This window comes from Neovison vison, chromosome 2 (genome assembly GCF_020171115.1).
Source record: "Neovison vison isolate M4711 chromosome 2, ASM_NN_V1, whole genome shotgun sequence".
Taxonomy (NCBI): Eukaryota; Metazoa; Chordata; class Mammalia; order Carnivora; family Mustelidae; genus Neogale; species Neogale vison.
Window position 1 is genome coordinate 85743131 of NC_058092.1, and position 27307 is coordinate 85770437.

The following is a 27307-nucleotide window of genomic DNA, read 5'->3' on the forward strand; positions in this document are numbered from 1 at the left end:
ACCTGGCTATTCACAGACCTGTACCCCTGGGGATAAAAATATATGTTTTAAAAAATAAAAAATTAAAAATAAATAAATAAATAAAAGAAATATTAACCATATAGTTTTGTGAAACAAGTGGATGGGCTTCAAATTTTCCATGACAGAACATCACTAGAGTAATATCTCACTTATTTGGTATCCTCGATTATTTTTTTTTTTACTGAGTCTGGCACTTTTTTAAATAATATTTATTAAGCACAGCACAAACTATGTGAGAGGAATTGTTGAAGACAGACACTTAACAACGGAGCCACCCTGATGCCCTGTGAGAGGAGTTGTTGTATGCACTCTCAGTATAAGCTAGTTATCCTGGTAACTGATTAATTCTTTTGAGTCCTGAAAACTTAATTTTAACCGTCTTCCTCCTAAACATTTTAAATGGTTTCTGCCTAAGTAGACATAGAATGGAGAACAATTAAATTTTAAAAATACACACACTTGTATTGATTTCCCGTGGCTTCTGTAAAAATTACCCCAGATTAGTTACTTACATTAAGAGAAAGATATTCTTCCATAGTTCTGGAGGCCAGAGATCCAAAATCCGCATCACTAAGCTGATGATAAAGTGTCTGCAGGGCTGCCTATACTCCCTCTGGAGGCTCTAAGGAAAAACCCATTCTTTTCTCTTCCAGCTTCTGGTGGGTGCCAGTCTTCCTTGGTTTGTGGCTCTATCACTAGTCTGCAAGGCCAGCATCTTCAGATCTCTCTATGGATCCATCTTCACAGTTTTGTCCTCTTAAGTATTTGTGTTCTCCTTTTCTGTCTGTCTTTTATGAGATGTTTGTGCTGGTGTTTAGGGTGCACTTAGCTAATCCAGCATAATCTTCCAATCTCAGGATCCTTAACTTAATTTCATTTGCAAAATCCTTTTTCCCAAATAAGGTAACATTTACATGTTCTAGGGATTAGAACCTATATATTTGGGGGCCATTTTTCAGCCTACTAGAATCCTCAGGCATATTTTAATGTCTGGACATGTGCTAGGATATAGAGATTGTAAAAATGTGTAGAGTATAGGATACTGGGACCCTATGAAATCAATTTGCTTTTTTTTCCTTTTCTTTTAAGATTTTATTCATTTATATGAGAGAGAGCATGAGCAGGAGGAGAGGCAGACGGTGAAGCAGACTCCCTGCTGAACAGGGAGCCCAGTGCAGGGCTCAGTCCCAGGATCCGGGATCATGACTAGAAAGGCAGACACTTAACCAACTAGCCACCTAGGCACCCTTCAGTTTGCTTTTTATTTCAGGTCCATGACAGGATCAGACTTTGGATTTGTTTTTCAGAAATACTGACTTAATAGCTAAAAGAGAGAAGTTGTCTTAGGCCTGTGATAGAAGCTTTCTGATACCTTACCTGGACCATGGGCTGTGAATTTAGATTCTCAAGTTCATTATTGTCTTTCTCCAAGTTTTCTAGTTATTTTAGAAGAAAAAAGTGAACACCTTTATATGCTGATTTTCAGAAAATATTGTGGTAGCAACTATTTGATCACCCAAAACCTCATGTTGATTATAGGTGTTTACAGGCTATAGTTTAAGTAACTTTTGCATTAGCATGATGAACAACCACCAGTGTCTCCTTTACCTCTCGTAATAGGGTCATTAATGGCCTTAAATCTAGTCAGATCAGAAAACTAATTCCAAATTACTTCCATTGTGGTTCTGTTACCCTAGAACCACATTTGGTACTAAACACTGTATTAGGGTTCAATAGAGAAACAGAGCCCTTCACTGTTACAGGATAAGGATTTTATGGTATGAATAAGACCTTTTACTATTGTGGGGAAAGCAGGAGAAGTAAAAGTCTAAAAAGAGAGTGTTGTGGGAAAAAAAAAAAGAGTGTCAGAGGATTACTGAAGAGTCACTAAAAGCAGCCTTCCCTCAAACACTAGTGTGGGTACACAAGTCAGAGCTTTCAAAGGAATCTAGGAAGCAAGGATGTCCTGTAGCCAAAATAGGACCATGTAATGGAGCTGGTGGAAAGGTGTATAGAAAGTTGTCTTGTGTCGCTGTCTTTTTCTGTCCGTAGTCAAGAGTATGGTGGAGGGATGAGCCCATTTTTGTGCAATAGGATTGGCAGTTGTGAGGAAGAGCTGACCTAGTGCAGGGAAGAGTGAGGACAACTGGAATCTAATTCTAATTAACCCTGAGTATTCCTGAGAGTAATGGCTCTTTGTCACTCTCCCCCAAGTTTTGTGCAGACTTGTGTTTAGCCAGTTCTAACCCAGCACTATACAGAGTAAAGGACTTTGGGAGATATGTTTGAGTTTAACTAAGTTGACATAAGGTATCATTTTCCTATGATATTTTTCTCTTGCACCCTATATCAAAGCAGTTTACATACTTATACTATTTCTTGAGTTGTTTGAATAATGTGTCTTTCAAGCTAGAGGATAAACTTCATGAAGAAACAGACTGTATGTGTCTTGGTCATCATGATGTATCCAATGCCTAAGTAACCTATGTATTAAATATTTTTTTTATTTTTAAAATTTTTTAAAATTTTAAAAAAGATTTTATTTATTTATTTCACAGAGATCACAAGTAAGCAGAGAGGCAGGTAGAGAGAGAGGGGAAAGCAGGCTCCCTGCCTAGCAGAGAGCCGGATGTGGGGCTCGATGCCAGGACCCTGGGATCAGGACCTGAGCCGATGGCAGAGGCTTCAACCCACTGAGCCACCCAGGCGACCCTATGTATTAAATATTGATGGCAAGTTGTGGAGTGTTGTAGGATACCTTTATTTCTCACTTCTGCCCCCAGTTTCCTTGGTCTTGAACATTTACTAATGGTTAGTGTGTGTGGACCCTACCTGGCTTTTATACAAGTCTTATTCTTTTTAGAATAGCTCGAACTTTTTTTTTTTTTTTTAAGATTATCTTTAACTTCTCTCTTTAGCTGTAAGTGGAGGAAATGCAATAGTGGAAGGTGGTAGGGCAGAATAGCACAGAGATGGGCAAATGGGAGACTGAAGGGCAACACATTCAAAGGGGATCTTAGAGCTATACTTACTAGACCATTATGTTTTCCAAATTACTGACATTACATACAGTATAATAATACTGAACAATTTTTAATCTAAAAATTAGAATGCAAATAGTTTTTATATTTGTATAGTTGAAGAAATACTTGAGTGTTATCAATTTAACTGAATGTAAGAATGAAAATTCTGCAGTAGTGAAAGAACAAGTTAAAAATTGACAGTACTGCAATTTACATACAGGTAATATTTGCCTTATGTAAACCGACACCTGACACATTGAGGAAGAAAGGGAAGGAGAAACAATGAAAAGTTGTTTTACTTAGAATGTAACAGGAACCTTAGATAGTAAAGTGTTGATTATTAAGTGTTACTGAGCAGGATTGTGCTCTGAACTTAAAAGTGAACTAATTTAGTGGTAGTTATTATTGCTATCATAGAAATAAAATTGGTTATACAGATAGTATAAATTATCTTTGACTCATTTTTCTTTCACTTTTATAAAAAATAAAAGTTTTGGATTTCCTACAAGATTATTATGGATTTCAAGTAGGACATATTGTTGCTACTTTTTGGACATGCTGTGGCTACTTCTGAGGTAGTTTGAAAGGATGGTATATAAATGCCAGTGTCAGAAGAAAAGGCAGTTGTGATGAATTTTATTTGTCAATATTTAGCATACAGTTATAGGTTGCAGTTTTAAAGTTTGGCATCATGGAAGACGGTGGACAAAAAATTGCAACTGAGGTCAGTATTTTTGTACGTATTTATTTTTCTGTTCATTTACTTGGGAAAATCTTAAAAGATGTGTTTTGAACGAGCAACTGTTTCTGAATAGCATATAATGTGAACTGATATTTGCCTAGCATTTTATAATTTGTGTGTTTTCATATGTACTCTATTGTGTCATTAACCTCTAGTAGTTATTATATTGTACTTAGGAATATATTTCAGAACTAGTGTTTAGAAAATGTAAATATAGCTTACTGAAAAAACCGTGAGTTAAGAAATTGAGCCTTTTATTTTTACAATTGAAGGAAAATTGATATGCAGAATCTCTTAGGTACTTAGTAGTCTTTAACATAATCTATGTAAATTTGATTACAGTTTAAAAACATTGACTAAACATTTGGTCTTTTAGGACATTTAGTAGCTGGAGACATATCAGCAAAATACAGATAGCCTTGTTTCAGTAGAAATAATGGGTTTCATATATAGTCCTAAAGATTATGCATATACTTTGGTAAGCTATTGGAATAAGTCTGTAGCCAGACTGATATTCATACTTACCTACAAGGACATATCTGTGTCTAAAAAGGTGAGTAAAAATTATTAGTATATAACGTTTTGAATATTTCAAAATTAGTTAATGCATATCTAATACAGTTAATGATGGTATATACAACTCATTTCTCACTAATTCTGATTAATTTGGGGGTAGAGATGGTAGGAGTAGTGTACATTAATGATACGTATACTTCATGTAATGTATATTTTTTAAACATTTTAAGCCTTTAAAACATTTAAGCTTTTAAACTTAGAATTGACATTGTAAAGCAAGGATGTTTGGGAGCTACTTTCTTTTTTAAGATTTTATTTACTTGAGAGAGATCAACAGCAGAAGGAAGGGCCAGAGGCAAAAGCAGACTTTCCATTAAGCAAGGAGCCTGACATGGGGCTCGATCCCAGGACCCTGGGATCATGACCTGAGCTGAAGGCAGACATTTAACCGACTAAGCCGTCTGAGCACTCCAGGAAATTTTTAAATTTTTAAATTTAAATTTTGCAAGGAAAAGGATGCTAAATGTTTATCATTTAGTAGTAGGAGAATGGGTAAGTAAAAGGTTCACTCATTTGATGGAACATTGGAATTGAGAAAAGCAGTGAGCTAGGTCTGTATATGAATATAGATAGCAAAACAATGCTGAATAGAATAAGGAAAATGCCAAATCATGGATACAGTTTTATGTCATGTTAATGTAATTATAACTTATGATTATGTTTATATATGTATGAAAAATTTTTAATGGTAGAGTAGAAATAAATACTCCAAACATGTACTAGGTTCCTACCGGGGAGGGAGAAAGGAACAGGACTTAGAGTTATGGCTTAAAGGGGATTTCGACTTTAGTTGTAATGTTTTATTCCTTTACAAAAGGAAAGGTAAACAAATGTGACAAAATTGAGACATCAGTTCTGGGTTATGGAATCATGGATGTTTGTTATATTCTTGGTATTTCATTGAATTTTAAAATTCCATCTTTTTTCCCCCCTCAAGAAAAATCTCTTTTTTAGGAAAAGGTGGAACTTTGTGATTATAAGACTTTATTTTCCATGTAAATAAGAAACCCAAAATGTTGTTGAAAACTTTTAAGTGTCAATATGAAATGGCCTAGGTACTTTATTTCACCTTTGCCACTAAAGTCCTGGGGTTTAGGGATTTCCAAAAAACTGAAATAAGAAAAATTATTGACAAAATCTATACCAAAATATCATTAGATGTTTTTGGATAGTTGATTATGGTTCAAATTTTTACCAATTAATATAAGTTTTTTCTCATTTTTCTAAGAATATACTGCTTTAAAAAATAAAGTAATAGGGACGCCTGGGTGGCGCAGTTGGTTAAACGACTGCCTCCGGCTCAGGGCGTGATCCTGGAGTCCCGGGATCGAGTCCCACATCGGGCTCCCAGCTCCATGGGGAGTCTGCTTCTCCCTCTGACCTTCTCCTCCCTCATGCTCTCTCTCACTGTCTCTCTCTCTCAAATAAATAAAATAAAAATAAAATCTTAAAAAAAAAGATACTTTAAAAATAAAGTAATAAATGCTATTTTTTAAAAAAGATTTTATTTATTTGAGAGAGAGAGTATGAGGAGAGAGGTCAGCAGGAGAAGCAGACTCCCTGCTTTTTTTTCTTTTTTAAGACTTTATTTATTTATTTGACAAGGAGAGAGAGATCACAAGTAGACAGAGACGCAGCCAGAGAAAGAGGGGGAGGCAGGCTCCCTGCCAAGCAGAGAGACTGATGTGGGGCTTGATTCCAGGACTCTGAGATCATGACCTGAGCTGAAGGCAGAGGCTTAACCTACTGAGCCACCCAGGTGCCCCCCGAGCAGGGAGTCTTATGTAGGACTTGATCCCAGGACTTCAGCATCATGACCTGAGCCGAAGGCAGTTGCTTAACCAATTGAGTCACCCAGGCGCCCAGTAAATGCTCTTTTTAAAAAACAGAACAAAGGAACAAAAGCCATCAGAATGAAATAGTGTTCTTTACTCTAGTAATCAAGAAGAGTGCATTTTTCAGGTTTTAGCTATTAAGTGAAAGTGGAACATCTAAGCATCCTTACTCTGATCCTGCTGTAAACCTCAGAGCCTCACTGAACCCAAAGTGAGTTCAGGGAGCTTAGTAACCAGGGACCTTAAAAAGACATGGGCAGTAATTTATTGACTAGTTTGTAAGGCTTTTGGTAGTAAATTGAAAAGAGCTACATATTTGAGAGAATTTAGCAGTTTCTTGTTGAGTATTGGTTTGCAAGTTTCTTAGATAGGAAATTTTAATTAAACAAAGAAAAATATAGAAACTAGAGAATTAGTGATACCTGGAAGGATTAAAAAGGAATTAGGTGGCAAGAGAAGAAAATATAGGGAGGACTAAAATTAAATCTTAAACATAGGATTGTTTATAGAGTTCGTGTTCAACAGTAATGAGAAAATACTATACACTTTAAAATGAAGAAACAATATTAGTCTTATATACGTTTAGAAATGGAATATAATCTTTGTTTTGATAGATTTCATGTTTATGGATTTGCTGCAAATTTATAGTGTGTATTAAATGAAAATATTTAGTTTTACCAGTATTGTATTTCAAAACTAAGCTATGTATATTTGTATGATCTTAGAAATACTTGTATTTTTACTTTTTTTTTCATTTTGAGTTTATACTTCCCTTAGGCAGAATTGTGAGTTAAATTGTAATTCTTTATAGTTGATCTAATACAAATGATCATTTGTGTATATTTTACTTTTCAACTTTGTATTAGAAAAATAATCCAGTTCTTTCCTCCTCTGTGTCTCCTTTACTCCTCATCCAGAACACTTCACTTCTGACATTTCTGGTCACCAAATGTTAGGGAGGAAGTATGGTTTCTTCACACCAAGCAATTCTCTGTGACACCAGCTGGGTATCCTACAATTGAACTCAATTAGGACACTCTCTACCTGCAGATAGTGTCAGATCCCATGGGTTAGGGGCTCAGTCCCGTAAGATTGCTCCCATCCTATTTAAGATCCAGTTGCAAGTAGTAGGTCACCAAATTACCCACAACTCTGTCCAGTTTGGCTACAAATCAGAGGTTCCCACCATCCCCTTCTAAAGTTGGATTAATTTGCTAGAGGGCCTCATAGAACTCAGAGAAACACTTTCTTACACCAGTTTATTAAAGGATATGATGAAGGATGCAAATGAACAATTAGATGAAGAGATATATAAGCACAGGATCTGGGAGGGTCCTGAGTGCAGGAACTTCTGTCCCTGTGGAGTTGGGATGTGTCTTCCTCATGGTGTATATAGCTTGTTATCCTGAAAACTCTCTGAACTATTAGTGGGATTTTTATGGAGTTCTCATCATGTAGGCATGATCAGTTGATCATTCAGGAAATTATAAGGGTTTCAGGAGCCCTGTGTAAGGACTGGGGGCCAAAGACCAAATATTAGAACAAAAGATGCTCCTAGGGCTCTTATCACTTCGGAAATTACAAGGGTTTCAGGATCCCTGTGTCAGGAGGTAGGGCAGAGACCAATATATATTTTTTCTATTATCTCACATACTTAAAAAAAAATACATTGTAAGAGACTGTTAACTAATAATAATTAAGAATTGAATTACCAAGTTGAATGTGTTGATGTTGTATATGCTTAGAAACGGAAAAGCAAAATAGTAAAAACAGTATATCCTGGTTTAGAATCTCACCTTGAAAATTTCATTTGAAAATAAACTAGAGCATTGCTGTTATAACAGGTACATTATGGTCTCAGCTGCACAGAATAAACAAAAGACTTCCTTGAATAGATTTTCCAGGAGAATCAGGTGGCTATGCCAAATGTAGATTGCTGGCAACTTGCTCTCCTTCCATACAGAGATAAAGGCCACCAGGATGTCCTCTGGAATTGTACAGTAGCATGTAATGAGAACTAGCGAACCTGATATTTAGCTATATATTTCCAATTAGTAGTTAAATGACCTTGAACAAGTCATCTAACTTCTCTGTTCACTATTCATTTTAAAATGAAGATATTGGGCGCCTGGGTGGCTCAGTGGGTTAAGCCACTGCCTTCGGCTCAGGTCATGATCTCAGGGTCCTGGGATCGAGTCCCGCATCAGGCTCTCTGCTCAGCAGGGAGCCTGCTTCCTCCTCTCTCTCTCTGCCTGCCTCTCTGCCTACTTGTGATCTTTCTCTGTCAAATAAATAAATAAAAATCTTAAAAAAATGAAGATATTTATACTAGCTAATTTCTAAAGTATCTTCTACCTCTAAAATGCTATAATTTTATTTCACATTAGGACTCTTGCTAATGTAGATTTACAGAAGTGAGATGGTTGATACATAAATCAATGTATTCTTTCCTCTAAGCTTGATCCTTTATATGTGACAAAAAATACATACATTATTCAGATTTTCTCTCTGAAATTCATATGGAGTGCTTAAGGTAATTTTTTTCATTCTTTTTCATCATTAAAAATTTTATCCTCATATTGATGGTGTTACATTATTTGATTTTTGAGCATATTCAGTCAGAGAATTGCTAAATTTAATGAGATAGACTTTATGTCTTCAAGGATAGGCTTTTTCTGTAACCATGGTAGTTGGCCTAGTATAGGCACCAAATAATGACTGTTGAATCTGTTTGAATATATTACAGGCTATTTTAGTATAATTATGATGTAAGAGAAGACAGAGGGTCATATACCTAGAACTGTAATTGGTGGCTTGGTTGTGAGAGCTATAAAGAGAGATACAATAAAGAGGGTCCATACTAACAAAACTTGGGATGGAAGATGGAATCATGGAAAGGATAGAGTTGGGCTGAAGAACAGGCTAACAGACCACCATTGGTATTAATCCAAAGAAATTAGAGCCAGAATCAAAGCCATGAAGAAAGCCTGCTGAGGAATGCTCCTACATAGTATGTCTTCAGTCTTTAATCAGCTTTTTTGAGCTGTGACTTACACACAGTAAGATGTACCGATTTTATATGTTTAGTTTAGTGAGTTACAATAAGTGAATACAATTGTATAAGCATTACATAACCATAATACAGAATATTTCCATCACCACCAAAAATCTCTTGCTGTCCTTTTGTAGTCAACCCCCAACCACAACCCCTGGCCATGGTCAACCATAAATTTGCATCACTGCAAATTACTTTTGCCCTTTTAAGAATTTCATATAAATGGATCATATAGTATATGCTATTTTGTCTATACACTTTTTTGCTCAGATTTTTAAAAATACTCATTGATGTTTTACATGCATCAGCATTTCATTTCTTTTTATTGCTAAGTAATATTCCATAATAAAGATATACCACAGTATATTTAGTAATTTACTGGTTGATGGGCATTTGGGTTTCCAGTTTCTGGCTGTTACAAATAAAACTCCTATGAATAAGCATTCATAAGTATTATGGATAAATGCTTTCAAATCTCTTGGGTATATACCTAAGAGTAGAATTTCTAGGTTATATGAAAAGATTTTTATTATTTTTTGGAATAAATTACCAAACTGTTACTCAAAGTGGCCCACTAGCAATGTTAAGAGCTCTATTTGCTCAAAATCCTCTCCATCACTTGGTAGCATCAATTTTTATAATCTTAGCCATTCTAATAGGTATATACTAGTATCTCATTGTAGTTTTAATTGTATCTCCCTAATGACTATGATACTGAATGTCTTTTCATTTGCCATTAGCCATTCATTTTTCTTTTTTCGTGAAATGGTGAGCCATTCAGATCTTTTTACTCATGGATTTTCTTGCATTTATTGGAGTTTGTTTAGGAGTTCTATATATATTCTGGATGCAAAGCCACTGTCAGATATATGTATTGAGAATATTTTCTCCCATGATGTTGTTTGCCTTTTATTATTTTTATAGTATCTTTGGATGAACAGTTTTAAATTTTGGTAATATCCAGTTTATCCGTATTTTTCTTTTAAGTTTTGAGCTTTTTGTATCCTATCTGAGAACCTTTGCATGTCCTATCTGGGTGACATCAATTGGTTAAGCTTCCAACTCTTGGTTTCAGCTAAGGTCATGATCTCAGTCAGGGTAGTGAGGTCGAACCCCGAGTCTGCTGCTCTCCTTCTCCTCCCTATTTATTTGTTTAAGAGAAAGAGAGAATGGGGGGAGGGGCAGAAGGAGATGGAGAAAGAATCTCAGGAGGAGCTGGAGAGAGAAAGACTCTCAAGCAGGCCCCCCATTGAGTGCTGAGCCCCATGTGGGGCTTGTCCTCCCTACCCTGATCATGACCTGAGGTGAAACCAAGAGTAGTCAGAGGTTTAAATGCCTAAGCCACACAGGTATCCCAATAAATAAATCTTTAAAATTGAAAAAAAGAAAGAAAGAAAGACATATTTGCATTTCCCTACTGGCTACATTTTTCTCCCTTTTTCTTCTTGAATATTTATAACTGTCTCTTTTATGACAGGTCTGTGATCCATTTCTAGTTAAATATTTGGTGTGAAGTAGATAAGGGTAGAGATTCACTTAAAAAGAATGCAGACGTCTTGTTCTGGAATTATTTCTTTTTGTTCCCATTGTCAAAGTCATTTGACCAAATATGAATGGATTTTCTTGTGGACTATATTCTGTTCCGTTGATCTATCCTTCTGTCCTGTCCTATGTCAGTACCAGTTCTGTTTTTTTTTTTTTTTTTTAAAGATTTTATTTATTTAACAGAGAGAGACAGCAAGAGCCGGAACACAATCAGGGGGAGTGGGAGAGGGATAGTAGGCTTCCTGCTGAGCAGGGAGCCCAACATGGGACTCCATCCCAGGACCCTGGGATCATGACCTGAGCCAAAGGCAGATGCTTAATGACTAAGCCATCCAGGTGCCCCCTCAATACCAGTTTAAATTACTAGAGCTTTTTAGTAAGTATAGAATTTCAGGAGCTTAGCTTCTTCTTCTTCTTTTTTTTTTTTTTTTAAGATATATTTATTTATTTGAGAGAGGGCATGCATGCGCATGAGTGGGGGTAGAGGCAGAGGGAGCAGGGGAGAGAGAATCTCAAGTAGACTCCCCACGGAGCTTGAAGCTCATGGCCAGACTCAATCTCATGACCCTGAAATCATGACCTGAGCCAAAATCAAGAGTTGGACACTTCACTGACTGAGCCACCCAGCTGTACCTCACAGGTTTAACTTATTTGTTTTTCCTTTTCAAAATTGTTTTGGTTTTCTAGGTCCTTTGTATTTCCATATAAATTTTAAAATCAGCTTGTCAGTTTTTAGCAAAAAAGCCTGTAGGAATTTTGCTTGAGATTGCATTGAATCTTTAGATCATTTGGAAGCAAAGGATATGACCTTGGATGGAGAGGCACTTAACTGACCACACACACTGCATTAAGTCCTTCCTTAAAAGAGGCTCTTAGTGGAGCATCTCCGTGTTTTTGAGTTATAGTGGCTGATAGCATTGTTCAGATCTTCTTTATTCATACAGGGAATTTTTGGTGTGTGTGTGTGTGTGTGTAATTACTGAGAAAAGTGGGTTAAAATCTCACATTATGACTTACTGGGTTTACTTGCTTTTTCCTTTTAATTCTATTAGTTTTTGCTTCATGTGTTTTGAAGCTATGTTATTAGGCACATATTCATCCGTAGTGGCTATAACTTACTGATGTATTGACTCATCATTATAAAATGTCCTTCTGTAATTCTAGGAAAAGTTCTTAAATAATTTATTTTTCGTGATACTAATTTGGCCTCTTCAGCTTTCTCATAGTTATTTTTCTCATAGCATATCTTTTTCCATTCTTTTACTTTTTAACCTATTTGTATCTTCATAGTTAAAGTGAGCTTCTTAGAGTTGATTCTGAATTACTTTAGGGAGAATATAGGAACTTTGCAACTCACTTATCTTTAGGGAAAGCTGGGTGAAGAGTACACAAAAACTCTTGTAATATTTTTTGTTCTATATGAATCTAAAATTATTTCAGGAGTGTTAATAATTGCTTGTTCATGCATTGTTACAGTAGCTTCTTTTAAATTCTTGTCTGGGGGCAGCAGGGTGGCTCAGTCAGTTAAGTGTCTGTGTTTCCTCAGATATTGATCCTAGGGTCCTGGGATTGAGCCTCAGATTGGGCTCCCTGATTCTGCCTTTGGCCCTCCCCTGCCTCATGCTCTCTCTTTCTTAAATAAATAAAATCTTCAAAAAAATAATAAATTCTTATTTGGAGGTCAGTGGAGCACTTGGGTGGCTCAGTGGGTTAAGCGTCCAACTCTTGATTTTGGGTCAGGTCAGGATCTCAGGGTTTTGAGATTGGGCCCCTCACTGGGTATGGAGACTGCTTCAGATTCTCTCCCTTTTCTTCTGTTCCTTTCCACCTCTCCCTCTAAAAAACAGCAAGAACAACCAAAAAAAAAAAAAAATTAAAATTCTTGTCTCATAATTCCAACACCTTGTCAACTCTGTGTTTTTGGCTATTGATTGTCCTTATGCATCCTAGTTGAGATTTTTCCTTTTTGTTGTTGTTTGGTATGAAGAATATACTCCTTTTGGATTATATCAAGGACATTTGGGTATTATGAGACCTTTGTTCCTACTTAAATCTTCATTTTTAGAGAGGGAGGAAGGGTGCTGCCTCTTTGCTGACATTTGCCTCATTTGGGGCAGGAGTGGTTCATGGGGCTCAGCTTCATTAGTATTTATAGCTGTAGACCTGGGTGGGAGGAAAGAGGGCCACTGTCTCTGTCCTCATCAATGCAGGGTAGGGATGCTCAGCAAATCTCTGGTCCACACATTACATAACATCCAGTTAGTAGGGCTCCATCCTGCAGAGCTGCTATCTTCCTATTCTTTTGGTTGGGGAAAATGGGTTTTCCTTGGGGCTTCTGTTTGTTACTGCTCTCTACCTGTTGTGGTTCCAGGTTATAAATTGTTATGGCAGCCAGGGTGAGATACATAAGTGGCAAAAGTCTCCAGTTGGGTTATCACTCAGGATCTGGGGTCTCTAGTCAGTTTGTCTATTTCCTTCACCTTCCAGAGTCCTACAGTAGTTAACTTTTTTCCTTTGGTCCAGGATTTATAGTTGTAATTAGCAGGCAGAAGAGGGTGGAATGCGCTTAACTCGATCTTGTCTGGAACAAGAAGTCTCATAATGATTTTTAATATATGTTTCTGTATTTTCTGATTTTATTTGCCCTGTTTCTTTTGTTTTTCAGGCAAATGAAGATAAAACAATGTCTGCCAACCTAAAATACCTTTCCTTGGGAATTTTAGTCTTTCAGACTACCAGTTTGGTTCTGACAATGCGTTATTCTAGGACTTTAAAAGAGGAGGGTCCTCGTTATCTATCTTCTACAGCAGTGGTTGTTGCCGAACTTTTGAAAATAATGGCCTGCATTTTATTAGTCTACAAAGACAGCAGTAAGTTTTTTGTTTTTTTTTTAAGTCATTGCAGTTTATTTGATTGTTTTGGGGTTATTTACATATGACATATGTAAAATATATATTGATAACTACACATTTGAACACTATTGCCTTATTTAATGTCATAGTATTAAGAACATTTCAATATTTTCCATTTTCTTTTTTTTTTTAAGAGTTTATTTATCTGAGAGAGAGAGAGAGTGTGTGTGAATGCATATGCACAAGAGGCAGTGGGGAGGAGCAAAGGGAAAAGAAGTGGACTCCCCCTAAGCAGGAAACCCGATGTGGGGCTTGATCCCAGGACCCTGTTTTCCTCACATGAGCCAAAGGCAGCCAAGCTTAGCAAGCTGAGCCACCCAGGTGCCCCCAATAGATTTCATTTTCTCAGGACAGTTTTAGTCCAGTAACAAATGTATTTTATTCTGATCTATATCATGATTCATGTCTTCTGGTTAATGCTAGAACTATGAAATGTGATTTCTTGCATTTATAATTGAGAATAAAAGTAAGTTCTATAATTCTGTAGTTTTAGAAATTTAAAGAAGTCATAATTAAAGTCAATGCTTTTTATTTTATTTGCTGCATTGATTAGTCCAGTAGTGACTAACTTGATATAGTTTAAAAAAACAGTTTTATGAAGATAAAATTCATGTACCATACAAGTCAGATTTTGAAGTGTACAATTTTTGTGTTTTTTTGGATATATTACATTATTAACTGTTTGAAATTATAGTAAAATATATTTTTACACATAAATGTATATCTTAAGTGTTATACATTTAACCATTTTTAAGTGTAATTCATTGGCACTAATTATATTCACAGTGTTGTGCAACCATTAGCACCATCTTTTTCTAAAACTTCATCACATCAAAAAGAAACTCTATAACCATTAAGCAATAACTCCCACTCTCCTTTACCTTCAGCTCTTGGAAACTTCTAATGTACTTTCTGTCCCTATGAATTGGCATCTTCTAGATAGTCCATCTAAGTAGAATCATATAATGTTTCTCCTCCTATGTCTGGCTTATTTAACTTAATATTTTCAAGGTTTATCCACGTTGTAACGCATATCAGAACTGTATTCTTTCTATGACTACATATTTCATTTTTTATATATATATATGTGTGTATGTGTTTGTATATATAACATTTTAGTCATTGATGTATTCATGGGCACTTGAGTTTTTTCCACCTTTCAGTTATGTGAATTATGCTATAATGAATAATACTGCAATAGAAGTATAAGTCTCTGCTCAAGTCCCTGCTTTTGTATCTTTTGGGTATATATTGTGGTGTGCAATTGTTTGGTCACATGATGATTCTGCATTTAACTTTTTGAAGAGCCACCAGACTTCTCGACAGCAACTGCACCATTTTACATTCCCACCAGCACTGTTCAAGGGTTCAGATTTCCCTACATCCTCATCAACACTTGTTTTCCATTGGTTTTTTTAAATTACAGCACATCCTCACCAATCATTATTTTCCATTAAAAACAACAACAACAACAACATATAGCCATTCTAGTAGGTATTGTATCTTATGGTGGTTTTGATCTGATTTTCCTAATGACTAATGACGTTGAGCATCTTTCCTTGTGCTTGACTGTTTTTATATCTTTAGAGAAATATCTGTTCAAATCTGCTGCCCATTTTTTAATTAAGTTGTTGTAAATTTGGTATACTTTTGAAACTATCATGGTGGCCAATATGACTGTAGCATATTGATCTGGGAGGAGAATTGAATTGGCATTCAGTAAGATAGCTTTGTAGGCTACAAATTTCAGTATAAAAACAAAAAGAAATAATTGGAATGTTTAAAACATATCCTGTTTTACACATGGAAAGACCAATGCAGTACCCATACAGCAGAGAAGATGCAAGAAGTCATGTTTGGAAGCTGTTGTACTAGTCCAGGCAAGAAGATGCTAGTGGCTTAGATTACATTGCTAGAGAAGAGCTGATGTTTATGAGTTGTTCTGTGAAGGGGAGGTAAATGCAAAACAACCTCCAAAGGCTGAAGGAGCTCTGAGACCAAAGAAAAAGGCCGACAGATGCAGCTTGACAAAGGTGTCATGAATAGCGGCAAGAGGAGTAGCTCTCTGCACTACTTCCTCTCTTAAGACCTGCTTTTGTAGCCCCTTGAGGCTGGAGAGTACATGTTGAGGACCTATCAAAGAGGAAAAAAATTTTTTTAAAGATCTTATTTATTTGAGAGTGTGTCGCGCTCGGCAGCAAGAACGACCAGGATACCTCAGCGAAGCAAGCTTTATTTCTGGGTAGCTGTTGGGATCTTCCTCTCCACCCCCGCGCATGTGTATATATACCAAAGTTGCACAACCAATCACTTGCAGCCACATAGATACAAAATCCTCAGTTCCGCCTACTGGCTCTCATCCAGCCGCCATCTTAATGGCGTGTTTACTTTCGGGCACCGACAAAGTCCTGCGGCGCCCAGGGCTCCCCCGCGGGCCCAGCCGGAGCAGCTCCGCACCGTCGCCACCGAGAAGTACAATAGGCAGCCGCTCACCCGGCGGCGGCGACGGCTTGAGGCAGCGGCGGCCGAGGCAACGAGTGGGCACGGTGGTCTCAGCGGAGCCCAGAAGCATCACCGCGGCTGCTCCGGCTCCGCGCTGGCCCTGCACACAGCCCAACCCGCCACGCGTGCGCCACAAGCCGCTTGGGCACCAACGTCTCCCCCTTTTTTTAATATTAGGCATGCAAGGCAGGAGATCGTGCCTGTCTTAGGTTGTCAGCTGTCATGAACATGCTTACCCGTCATCGGATAATTCCCCCTGGTTGGAGAACTCCTGGCTTAGGTTGCTATGTGCATGCAGCCAATCTTACCTGTCATTAACTACCCATCTAGCGCTGCCAGCCAGATTTGGGGAAATGTACCAGCTTCCAGTGCCATGCAAGCTTGTACTAGCGCCAACTGTTAATGGTGCAAAACAGCGGAACATAAGGATCAAGCTCAGGAGTAGTCCAATTAATAGTGCACCCATACCGGCCCACTCTTTAGCAAACGAGAGTGATTGGTTTACAACAGATACCCAATCCCGTAATGGAGCTATGTCAATCTTGTCTGCTTAACTTTCGACAGATTAGCAGCAATAGAAAGGTCATTATAGGCCACGGAAGTTATGCAAGGTCCAGAAAGTGATTGGATGCATCCGGTCGTCAATAGTTTCTGGAGAATGTCCACTTGTTCCTGGATTAGATCTACTCGCTGATTGACGATCATAATACCGGCTTGAAGGTGGCCATTAATTAGTTCTTGTGTGGCGAGGGCTTCTGCAACTCTGGTAGTTAGGTTATTAAGAGTGGAGGCAGTCTGTACAGACGTGGTGAGAGCTACAGCCGCTGCAGTTGTTGCAGCTGCGGAGGCCGCTACAGCCACAATAATGGCTGCAGTGATCCCAAAGTCTCTTTTATGTCTTGAGAGCAATACAGGCAAATCGTTAGGATTTACAGAAACGGGCATGGGAATGAAAGAGGTATACAGGAGGGAGGATGGCGACTCATTCGTCAGTGGCATGGGGAACGGCCAGGCTTTCACTATTGCCCATTGGTACATCTGTTGAAGGGATGCTGGTGTCGCCAGGATCGCTATCAGGCCGAGCATCAGGACGGGGTGGGCCATGTTGATCTATTCTTCTAATCAGTCGCTCCGGGACCCAGATAGGCACTTGGGCATTCTGTGGAAAAAGACAAACAGAACCTCGGTGCCATCTTAGGACCGGGTCAGGGCCTCTCCATTGGCCCGTGAGTATATCCTTCCACTTTGCCTGGGCTAGAGTACGTTCGGTAACCGCCACATGCCTGTCCGCTGCAGATGTACCATTACGGTCCAAGGACAAAAAATTAAAAATGTAAAGGGTGAGAGATGTAAGATCACGGAGTGACTTGTAGTCATCCCCTATTCCCCCTTTTCTTACTTTTTGTAAGCATCGTTTGAAGGTGCCATTGGCGCGTTCAATTATTCCTTGACCTTGTGGATTGTAAGGTATACCTGTAGTATGGACTATACCAAATTGACTGAGGAATTGATGGATAGATTTTGATGTATATGCAGGTCCATTATCTGTCTTTATTTGTTTTGGGATACCCCAATCTGTGAAGCATCGTAGGCAGTGTGTGATGACTTGTTTTGAATTCTCCCCCGTGAGGGGAGTAGCCATTATGATATCCGAATAAGTGTCCACTGATATATGTATGTACTTTTGTTGCCCGAATTCAGGTACATGTGTGACATCCATTTGCCATAGGTGATTAGCTTGAAGGCCTTTGGGATTTACCCCCAAGGAAGGCTGAGGGAGTAATGTGGCACAATTCCCACAGGTCCTTACTATATCTCTTGCCTGTTCTTTGGTGATATGGAATCTATATCTTAAGGTATTAGAATTCACGTGCCATTTGCTGTGGAACAGCTTCGCCTGTTCTAAGGTAGGGCAGATAAGTTGGAAACGGCTGTTGTGGTCTGCTAGAGCATTGCCCTCGGATAATGGTCCCGGTAGGCTCATATGGGCTCTGATGTGATCTATAAAAAATGGTGCAGTGCGCAGTTGCACAACCTCTTGTAGTTGCCTTAAGATCCATGGAATAGGTGAATCACTTAAGGAGAGGATGGCTGTTTCAATATTTTTTGTTGCATTTACCACATATTGACTATCAGAAATAATATTTAGGGGAGTGTCTGAAAATCTTTGGAGCACTAGGAGCACTACTAGTAGCTCTACTTGTTGAGCCGACCTGGCAGGAACTATGACTGGGTTCACGATTTCATTTATGATATAAGCTCCTGTGCCCTCTTTACTTCCATCTATAAAGACAGTAGAGGCTTCTTTTAGTGGTGTTGATCTACTAATTTTCGGTAGTATGAATTCAACACCCTTTGTGAATTTTATAAGTGGGTGTGAAGGATAATGATTATCAAATTCTATTGAGTAAGAGGTGGTCAGTATCGCCCAATCATCTAGGGTAGCACATAGTAGGCGAATCTGTTCCTTAGTATACAGCACGATACAATTGTCAGGTATGATTCCAAGAGTAGAAATACAAATAGTGATCAATTTGTTAGCTAGCATGGCTATTGCAACTGAATGTGTTGTGATTATCCGAGGAAGAGTGTTTGGGAGGTGCAGCCATTGTAAGGGCCCACCTTGCCATAGCACTCCAGTAGGTGAAGAAGGGGATGGAATCACTATGGCTTGGACTATCTGGCTAGGATCACATCTATCTGCTGAAGTCAAGGCAAGTCTGTCCTCCACAATTTTCAAAGCCTGTTTCGCCTCCAGAGTAAGGCTCCTAGGAGAGTCTAGATGGGCATCACCCTTCAGAATATCAAACAATGGTTGTAATTCTCCTGTAGTTATTTTCAGGTAGGGTTGGATCCAATTTATGTCCCCCAATAACTTTTGGAAATCTGAGTGTTTGTAATTTGTCAGTTCTAATGGAGGCCTTTGAAGGTTTTACCATGGTATTGTATAGTTTCATGCCTAAATAGTCTTTGATGTAGGAAGCCTGTATCTTTTCGGGGGCTATAATTAACTCCCATGAATTTAGCTCTTTTTGTAACATTACTAAGGCTTCCGAAACTGTAGTAGAGTCAGATCCACACAACAATATGTCATCCATGTAATGGTAACACATTAAATCAGGGTAAGTCTCTCTAATAGGCTATATGGCTTTAGAAACATATAATTGACACATAGTGGAGCTATTAGCCATGCCCTGAGGGAGGACAGTCCACTCATATCTTTGGTCAGGCTCTGCATGATTAATAGAAGGTAGGGTAAAGGCAAATTTAATTGTATCCTCAGGATGCAGAGGGATAGAGAAAAAGCAATCTTTTATGTCAACCACTATTGATGGCCAGTTTCTCGGTAAGGCGGTTATCATGGGTAATCCCAGCTGTATTGGTCCCATGTTCTGCATTTGCTTATTAATTTCTCTAAGATCATGTAAAAGTCTCCATTTACCAGATTTCTTTTTAATAACAAAGATAGGTGTATTCCAAGGTGAGGTAGAAGGTTTCATATGGCCCGCCTCTAACTGTTCCTGTACCAGGGCTTTAGCAGCTGATAGTTTTTCATTAGTAAGGGGCCACTGAGGCACCCGGCAGGGCGTATCTGTCTTCCACGTTATTTTCATTGCCTCAGTGGCCCTTACCGAAAACCCAGGCCTTGCCCCTTATATTCTGAGGTGAAAGGGATGGTGTCTATTTTACCTTGCTCCTCTTTCCCTAACCCTTTTCCTGGTGTGTATCCCATTTTCTGCATCATAGCTATTGATTGGGGGCTGTATATAGTTTCAGTTGTCAGGCGGACGCTCATCTGTTCAAAACGTCTCGTCCCCAGAGGGAAATAGGAATATTGCAGACATAGGGCTGAAAAGTTCCCCTATGGCCTTCGTCATCCTCCACTCAAGGGTAGCTGCGCTTTGATCAGGACTTTGAGCGATTCCTAAACCCCTGAGTGTTTGTTTTGCTTGTGTTAGGGGCCCTCTCGGAGGCCACTCTTGTTGGCTGATGATGCTCTTATCGGCGCCCGTATCCAGTAACCCTAAAAATTTTCTTCCTTGCACCTTGAGGGTAATTATGGGCCTGTCAGTCATATCCAGGGTCAGGCATGTTAGGTCAACTCCCGTAGACCCCAAACCTCCCGTACCTTTTTCTTTTCCTTTACTGGGAAAGGCTTCATGATGGCTAGGGAGTATGAGAAGTTGAGCTATCCGATCTCCTGGGCTAATTGCAGTAACTCCCCTTGGGGAAGACACCAGTATCTTGATCTCTCCCTCATAATCTGAATCTATTACCTCAGGGTGAACTATCAGACCTTTGAGATAAGTGGAGCTTCGGCCAAGTAATAAACCTACAGTACCATGAGGGGGGCCCCCCTCTTAGATCGGAGGCCAATGCTTGAATGCCTATCTCTGGTGTTAGGACCATTCGGGCGGCTGCTCTGATATCGAGCCCTGCTGATCCAGAGGTTGCGCACCTTTCTCCGAGGGAGGATACCATGTCCTGGGCATTTGCGTTAGTGCCCCATAAATTTGTGTTGGGCCCCGGGGCGCGGGGCCCTGCTTCCCGTTTTTTGAGTCATTGGATTGAATCCAGTTATTCAGCGGCAGGGGATTTCCTTGAATATCTTTCTGGGACCTACATTCATTAGCCCAGTGATTCCCTTTATGGCAACTAGGGCACAACCCAGGTGCGGGCTTGACTGGTCTAGGAGATCCTTTACCCTCTGGACAATCCCTCTTAAGATGACTGTCCCTTCCACAAAGGAAACAAGCCTTAGAAGAACTCCTGGTTCCTCCATTGAAACTTCTTATCCCTTGGGCTACTGCTGCTGCCATAACTTGGCCCTGAACAACTGTATCAGTGATGTCTCGATACACTTTGATATACGTAGTCAGGTCCTTAGACTTCCAAGGGCGGATAGCCTCTCTACATCATTTATTTGCTTGTTCATAGACTAATTGTTTAACAAGGGGTATTGCTTGGTCCACATCCCCAAATATGCGCCTTGCTACTTGGAGCAGATGATTTACAAAGTCAGCATAGGGTTCATTAGGCCCCTGCAACACCTTGGAAAGTTGTCCCTGCAAATCACCAGAACCCTGTATGGTCTTCCAAGCCCTAGTGGCTGCAGCTGCTATCTGTACATACACCCCTGGGGGGTACCCAATCTGATTGTTTTGTCCCACAAATTGACCTCCTCCCATGAGCATGTCAATATTCCAGTGGGGATTCCCTGATGTGGCATTACGCTACATTCTGAGCTACACTCTTGCCAAGCAGTTTTCCATATCAAGTATTGTCCACCAGACAGAGTTGCTTTGGCTATGTTAGTCCAATCGTCTGGGGTAAGGTTCATGCTACCGACTGCTTCCAAAAGTGAAAGTGTATAAGCAGCCTGTGGCCCATAAGTAGTGACTGCTTCCTTAAACTGTTTAATAAGTTTGAAGTCTAGTGGTTGATGAAACCTCTGTTGATTTTGATCTTCTAACACTGGGTATGCAAGAGGGGAGGGTTTAGTAAAGTCCGTAATGTCCCTCCATCCTGCATTTCTACATTCTGGACAACCGCATGCCCCTCGGGAGCATGAAGTGTTATATGGTGGCGGCCATTCTGCAGGTGGCACTGTAGGCCTACATTCAGGGGTAGGAATTCTTGACCTTCTGACAGAGGGCGCTAGGGAGTCATATTTTTTCCCGGCTTCTTTGTATGTCCTTCCCTTTAAAGGTTCGTTAGGGACTTCCTCTTTTAATTTTAAGTGCGTCATGGCTTCCCCAAGCTCATCTTCAGAGGAGCTCTCCTCTGAACTTTCTCCCCCTCTGCTAGATCCTGCCTTAGAGGCTTCTCTGACCTGCTCCTCGATAACATTTTTAACCGTTTTATGGTTAGAGTCTAGCGGAATGCCGTTAGCCTTAAGCACTTCCATCAGTAATCCTTCCATCTTAGTAAACTTTGATCCCATTATTTCTCATCCTATGCCTAGGAACCCTTTTACTTCTCGTCCTATACTTAGGAACTTTCTCACTTCTCGTCCTATACTTAGGAACTTTCTCACTTCTCGTCCTATACTTAGGAACTTTCTTATCTGAAATTTTGTGTGCACTTACCGGATCGTTGCGTTCACTGAGAACTCCTCGGTTTCTGAGGTTCCCGGGTTTCGGCACCACTTGTCGCTCTCGCCAGCAAGAATGACCAGGAGACCTCAGCGAAGCAAGCTTTATTTCTGGGTAGCTGTTGGGATCTTCCTCTCCACCCCCGCGCATATGTATATATACCAAAGTTGCACAACCAATCACTTGCAGCCACATAGATACAAAATCCTCAGTTCCGCCTACTGGCTCGCATCCAGCCGCCATCTTAATGGCGTGTTCACTTTCGGGCACCGACAAAGTCGTGTGGCGCCCGGGGCTCCCCCGCAGGCCCAGCCAGAGCAGCTCCGCACCGTCGCCACCGAGAAGTACAATAGGCAGCCGCTCACCCGGCGGCGGCGACGGCTTGAGGCAGCGGCGGCCGAGGCAACGAGTGGGCACGGTGGTCTCAGCGGAGCCCAGAAGCATCACCGCGGCTGCTCCAGCTCCGCGCTGGCCCTGCACACAGCCCAACCCGCCGCGCATGCGCCACAAGCCGCTTGGGCACCAACAAGAGTGAGAGAGCACAAGCAAGGGGAACAGCAGAGGGAGAAGCAGACACCTGCTAAGCAGGGAGCCCGATGTGGGGCTTGATCCTAGGACCCCAAGATCATGACCTGAGCCAAAGGCATACACTTAACCAACTGAGCCACCCAGGCACCCCCAAGAGGAAAATGTTTAAGAAAAGGTGTGGGTCAGTCATATTTCCAAGACAAATCATGGACATTATATTTCAAGGGGATACTTAAGGATGTGGTTAAACAAAAGGAAAGAGTGTGTGTGTGTGCGCGCACATGCATTTGAGTGGGGGTGGAATCTATGCTCCGGAATGCTTCATATCTCAGAATGGTCATCATAGCAGATTTGTCCAAGATGGCATTGATTTGGTTCACACAGATGCCTTTTTAAGCTATAGCTGACATGACTTGCTAGTAGATTAGGTATGTGATGGTCAAGGAAATAGAGAATCCAGTCTGAGGAATAATTCCTATGTTTTTAGGTTAAATTACTGGGTGAGTGAGTACTGCAGTAAATGATATATGGAAGATAAGGGGAAATTAAAGTTTCTCTTTGGGCCATGTTAAATTTGAGTTGCCCATAAGGCATTCAAATGGAAATGTTAAATAGTATGATATATGAATATGGAACTCAAGGATTTCTCATCTTATATATTGCTTTAAAGTCAAGAATTAGATGAAGTAATTTAGTATATACTGAGAAGAGAAGGACAAAGACTAAGCTCTGTAGCATTCCTAACATTTGGAGGTCAGATTAAGGAGGAGAACCAGCAAAAGAAGACTGAGTTGGGGTGCCTAGGTGGCTCAGTTGGTTAAGTGTCTGTCTTTTGATTTTGGCTTGGGCTGATATCGAAGAGGTTACTGCCTATGTTCTCGCCTAGGATTCTGATGGATTCCTGTCTCACGTTGAGGTCTTTTATCCATTTTGAGTTGATCTTTGTGTACGGTGTAAGAGAATGGTCGAGTTTCATTCTTCTACATATAGCTGTCCAGTTTTCCCAGCACCATTTATTGAAGAGACTGTCTTTTTTCCACTGTATATTTTTTCCTGTTTTGTCGAAGATTAATTGACCATAGAGTTGAGGGTCCATATCTGGGCTCTCTACTCTGTTCCACTGGTCTATGTGTCTGTTTTTATGCCAGTACCATGCTGTCTTGGTGATCACAGCTCTGTAATAAAGCTTGAAATCAGGTAACGTAATGCCCCCAGTTTTATTTTTGTTTTTCAACATTTCCTTAGCAATTCGGGGTCTCTTCTGACTCCATACAAATTTTTGGATTATTTGCTCCAGCTTTTTGAAGAATACCGGTGGAATTTTGATCGGAATGGCATTAAAAGTATAGATTGCTCTAGGCAGTATAATATAAACATTTTAACAATGTTTATTCTTTCAATCCAAGAGCGTGGAATGGTCTTCCATCTTTTGTGTCTTCTTCAATTTCTTTCATGAGTGTTCTGTTGTTCCTCAAGTATAGATCCTTTACCTCTTTGCCTAGGTTTATTCCCAGGTATCTTATGGTTCTTGGTGCTATAGTAAATGGAATCAATTCTCTAATTTCCCTTTCTGTATTTTTATTGTTAGTGTATAAGAAAGCCACTGATTTCTGCACATTGACTTTGTATCCTGCCACGTTGCTGAATTGGTGTATGAGTTCCAGTAGTTGGCTTGGGTCATGATCTCATGGGTTGTGAGATCAAGCCCAGCATCCAGCTCTGCTCCCAGTGTGGAGTCTGCTAGTCCCTCTCCCTCTGCCGCTCACCACCCCCACCCCTGCGAAATAAATAAATAAATCTTTAAAAAAAAAAAAGAAAAAAGAATTTCACCTGTAAAAGGGTCTAGATCTAGTGGTTTAAAAAAAAAAGAAGACTGAGTCACCAGTAAGGTAGAATAAAATTCACATAAATATGGGGCACCTTGATGGTTTAATGGGTTAAGTGTTTGCCTTCAGCTCAGGTCATGATCCTGGGGTCTTGGGATCAGCCAAACTTAGGGCTTGCTGCTAAATGGGGAGCCTGCTTCTCCTCTCTCTGCCCCTCCTTCCTGCTTGTACTCTCGCTCTTAAATAAATAAACGAAATTTAAAAAAAAAAGATAAATATATAAAAATATGTTTATATAAGTATTTAAAATATAGAAATATAGATCAACCTCACCAGCAATCAGAGAGATCAAATTAAAGCCACAGACTCACTTCCACTATCTTTAGATTGATGAAAATAAAAAGCCTAACAGTAATAGGAAATGGAAGGGACATGGAACAAGACCTTCCCTAAACTGCCGGTGAGAAAAATATGTGATAGCATTAATTATTTAAAATTTTAGTTTAATTTAAAAAATTTTTAAAGATTTTATTTATTTATTTGTCAGAGAGAGATAGTGAGCACAAGCAAGGAGAGCAGTATGCAAAGGGAGAAGGAGGCTCCCCGTGGAGCAGGGAGCCTGATGTGGGGCTCTATCTCAGGACTCTGGGATCATGATCTGAGCTGAAGGCAGATGCTTAACTCACTGAGTCAACCCAGGCATCCCTAATTTTAAAAATGTTTAAATGAGGCATAAGAAAAAAATCTTTTGGTAACTTTTAGTTACATCTTATTTTACTATTATTATTTTAGGGTGAGGAAAGGGTAAATATCAGATATTAACCTTTCGTATATGTGCTGCGGAAGCGAGCACAGAGATATTAACCTTTAAATAGTATTTTCATTTTTAAAAAGTTTTCATAATTCAACTTTTCAGGTTTTATGTTGGGAGAGAAAATCATCTATGAAGTGTCATTGTTGGCAAAGTAGTAGGATTCCTTAGATTTCCCCTTCTTTGGGGGTTTATGTATCTTTTATTTTATTTTTTTTTACTTTAAGTAGACTCCATGCCCAGTGTGGGGCTTGAACTCAGGACCATGAGATGGAGAGTCACATGTTCCACTGACTCAGCCAGGCAGGGTTTATGTGTCACTTAATGTTCTCTGGATACTTTTTATGATTAATACTGTAGGTTAGGGGACGCCTGGGTGGCTCAGTCAGTTAATACTGTAGGTTGGCTAGCTCAGGTCCCTTTCCAACCCCTTTATCCCTTTGTTGTTTCTAATGTGAAAGATATGAAAGAAAAGACTACATTGCCCAGGTCCTAGCTCCCTTGCTGCAAGGGGTAGTAGGTGAGCAACAAAATTCTGGTCTATGAGAACAATGCCTGAAGGTCACTATGTCCTCCTGTTCTTTCCTGTTGCCTAAAAACAAGAACCAGACAGAAGTGCAGCAATCATTTGGTGACTTTCTTGCAATAATCATGTAGATAATAGATGAGAAGCATGGAGGTTAAAAAGTCAATATATATGGAGAGAGAACTTTGGTCCCTGATGTCATCACTGAGCTACTGTAGCAGCTTTGGACCTGCACCTGGACCTGAGGGGATGAGACAGATCCCTTTGAGGTCTGAGCTCATGATAAAATAGAATGCACAAAATACAAACTTTTATAATGTTGCTACTATAGAATAAGAATACTCAGCTGAAAAATTAATACTTTGAGCTTTTGGTTATAAATATGTATGCGTGTGTATGTGTGTGTGTGTGTGTGTGTACATAGATAATCAATTTGCCTGTGTTCCCTAATAAAAGAATATAAGGATAGTGCTGTTCTTAATGTGCTACATTATAATATTTAACTTCAAAAAATTAGTATTATTAAAGTTATACTTTAGACCTAAAGGTATCTTAACATGTAGGACTGTTTGTTTTGTTTTGTTTTGTTTTGTTTTGTTTGAAAGATTTCATTTATTTGACAGAGATCACAAGTAGGCAGAGAGGCAGGCAGAGAGAGAGAGTAAGGGAAGCAGGCTTCCCACTGAGCAGAGAGCCCGAAGTGGGGCTCGATCCCAGGACTCTGGGATCATGACCTGAGCCTAAGGCAGAAGCTTTAACCCACTGAGCCACCCAGGCACCCCTGTTTCTGTTTTTTTTATACGTGAGAAAAACACGCCTTGAGAAAGGGTATGTAACTTATTCAGAGTTACTTAATGATTTTACCCATTTCATGTTTTTACTAGAATGTAGTCTAAGAGCACTGAATCGAATACTACATGATGAAATACTTAATAAACCAATGGAAACGCTTAAACTTGCTATTCCATCAGGGATATATACTCTTCAGAATAATTTACTCTATGTGGCACTGTCAAATCTGGATGCAGCTACTTATCAGGTACTTAAAATATATTTCTAGTACTTCTTTTAAGAAAGAAAGAAACAAACAATAATATTAGTTGTTTTCTTTTTCAGGTCACATATCAGTTGAAAATTCTTACAACAGCATTATTTTCTGTGTCTATGCTTAGTAAAAAATTAGGTGTGTACCAGTGGCTCTCCCTAGTAATTTTGATGACAGGAGTTGCTTTTGTACAGGTAACTAAGATAAGTATACCTTTCATTTTTATCAGTTTCAAACTTTACTTATTGTGCATAGAAAATATGGT

The 27307-nt window shown here is 39.4% G+C and overlaps 1 protein-coding gene across 2 annotated transcripts in view; it reads left to right on the forward strand.

The window, feature by feature from the left end:
• SLC35A3 (solute carrier family 35 member A3) overlaps positions 1-27307 on the forward strand; it is a 60247-nt gene that overhangs the window by 14590 nt on the left and 18350 nt on the right. Inside the window, exons 1-4 of one of the 2 annotated variants that reach the window (XM_044238752.1) lie at positions 3759-3768; positions 13463-13667; positions 26882-27036; positions 27114-27236. In XM_044238752.1, the coding sequence (XP_044094687.1) occupies positions 13481-13667; positions 26882-27036; positions 27114-27236 (465 nt within the window). In that variant the 5' untranslated portion in view covers positions 3759-3768; positions 13463-13480. Of the gene's footprint in view, positions 1-3758; positions 3769-13462; positions 13668-26881; positions 27037-27113; positions 27237-27307 lie in introns of those variants that run through there. The other variant, XM_044238753.1, reaches the window with a different exon arrangement.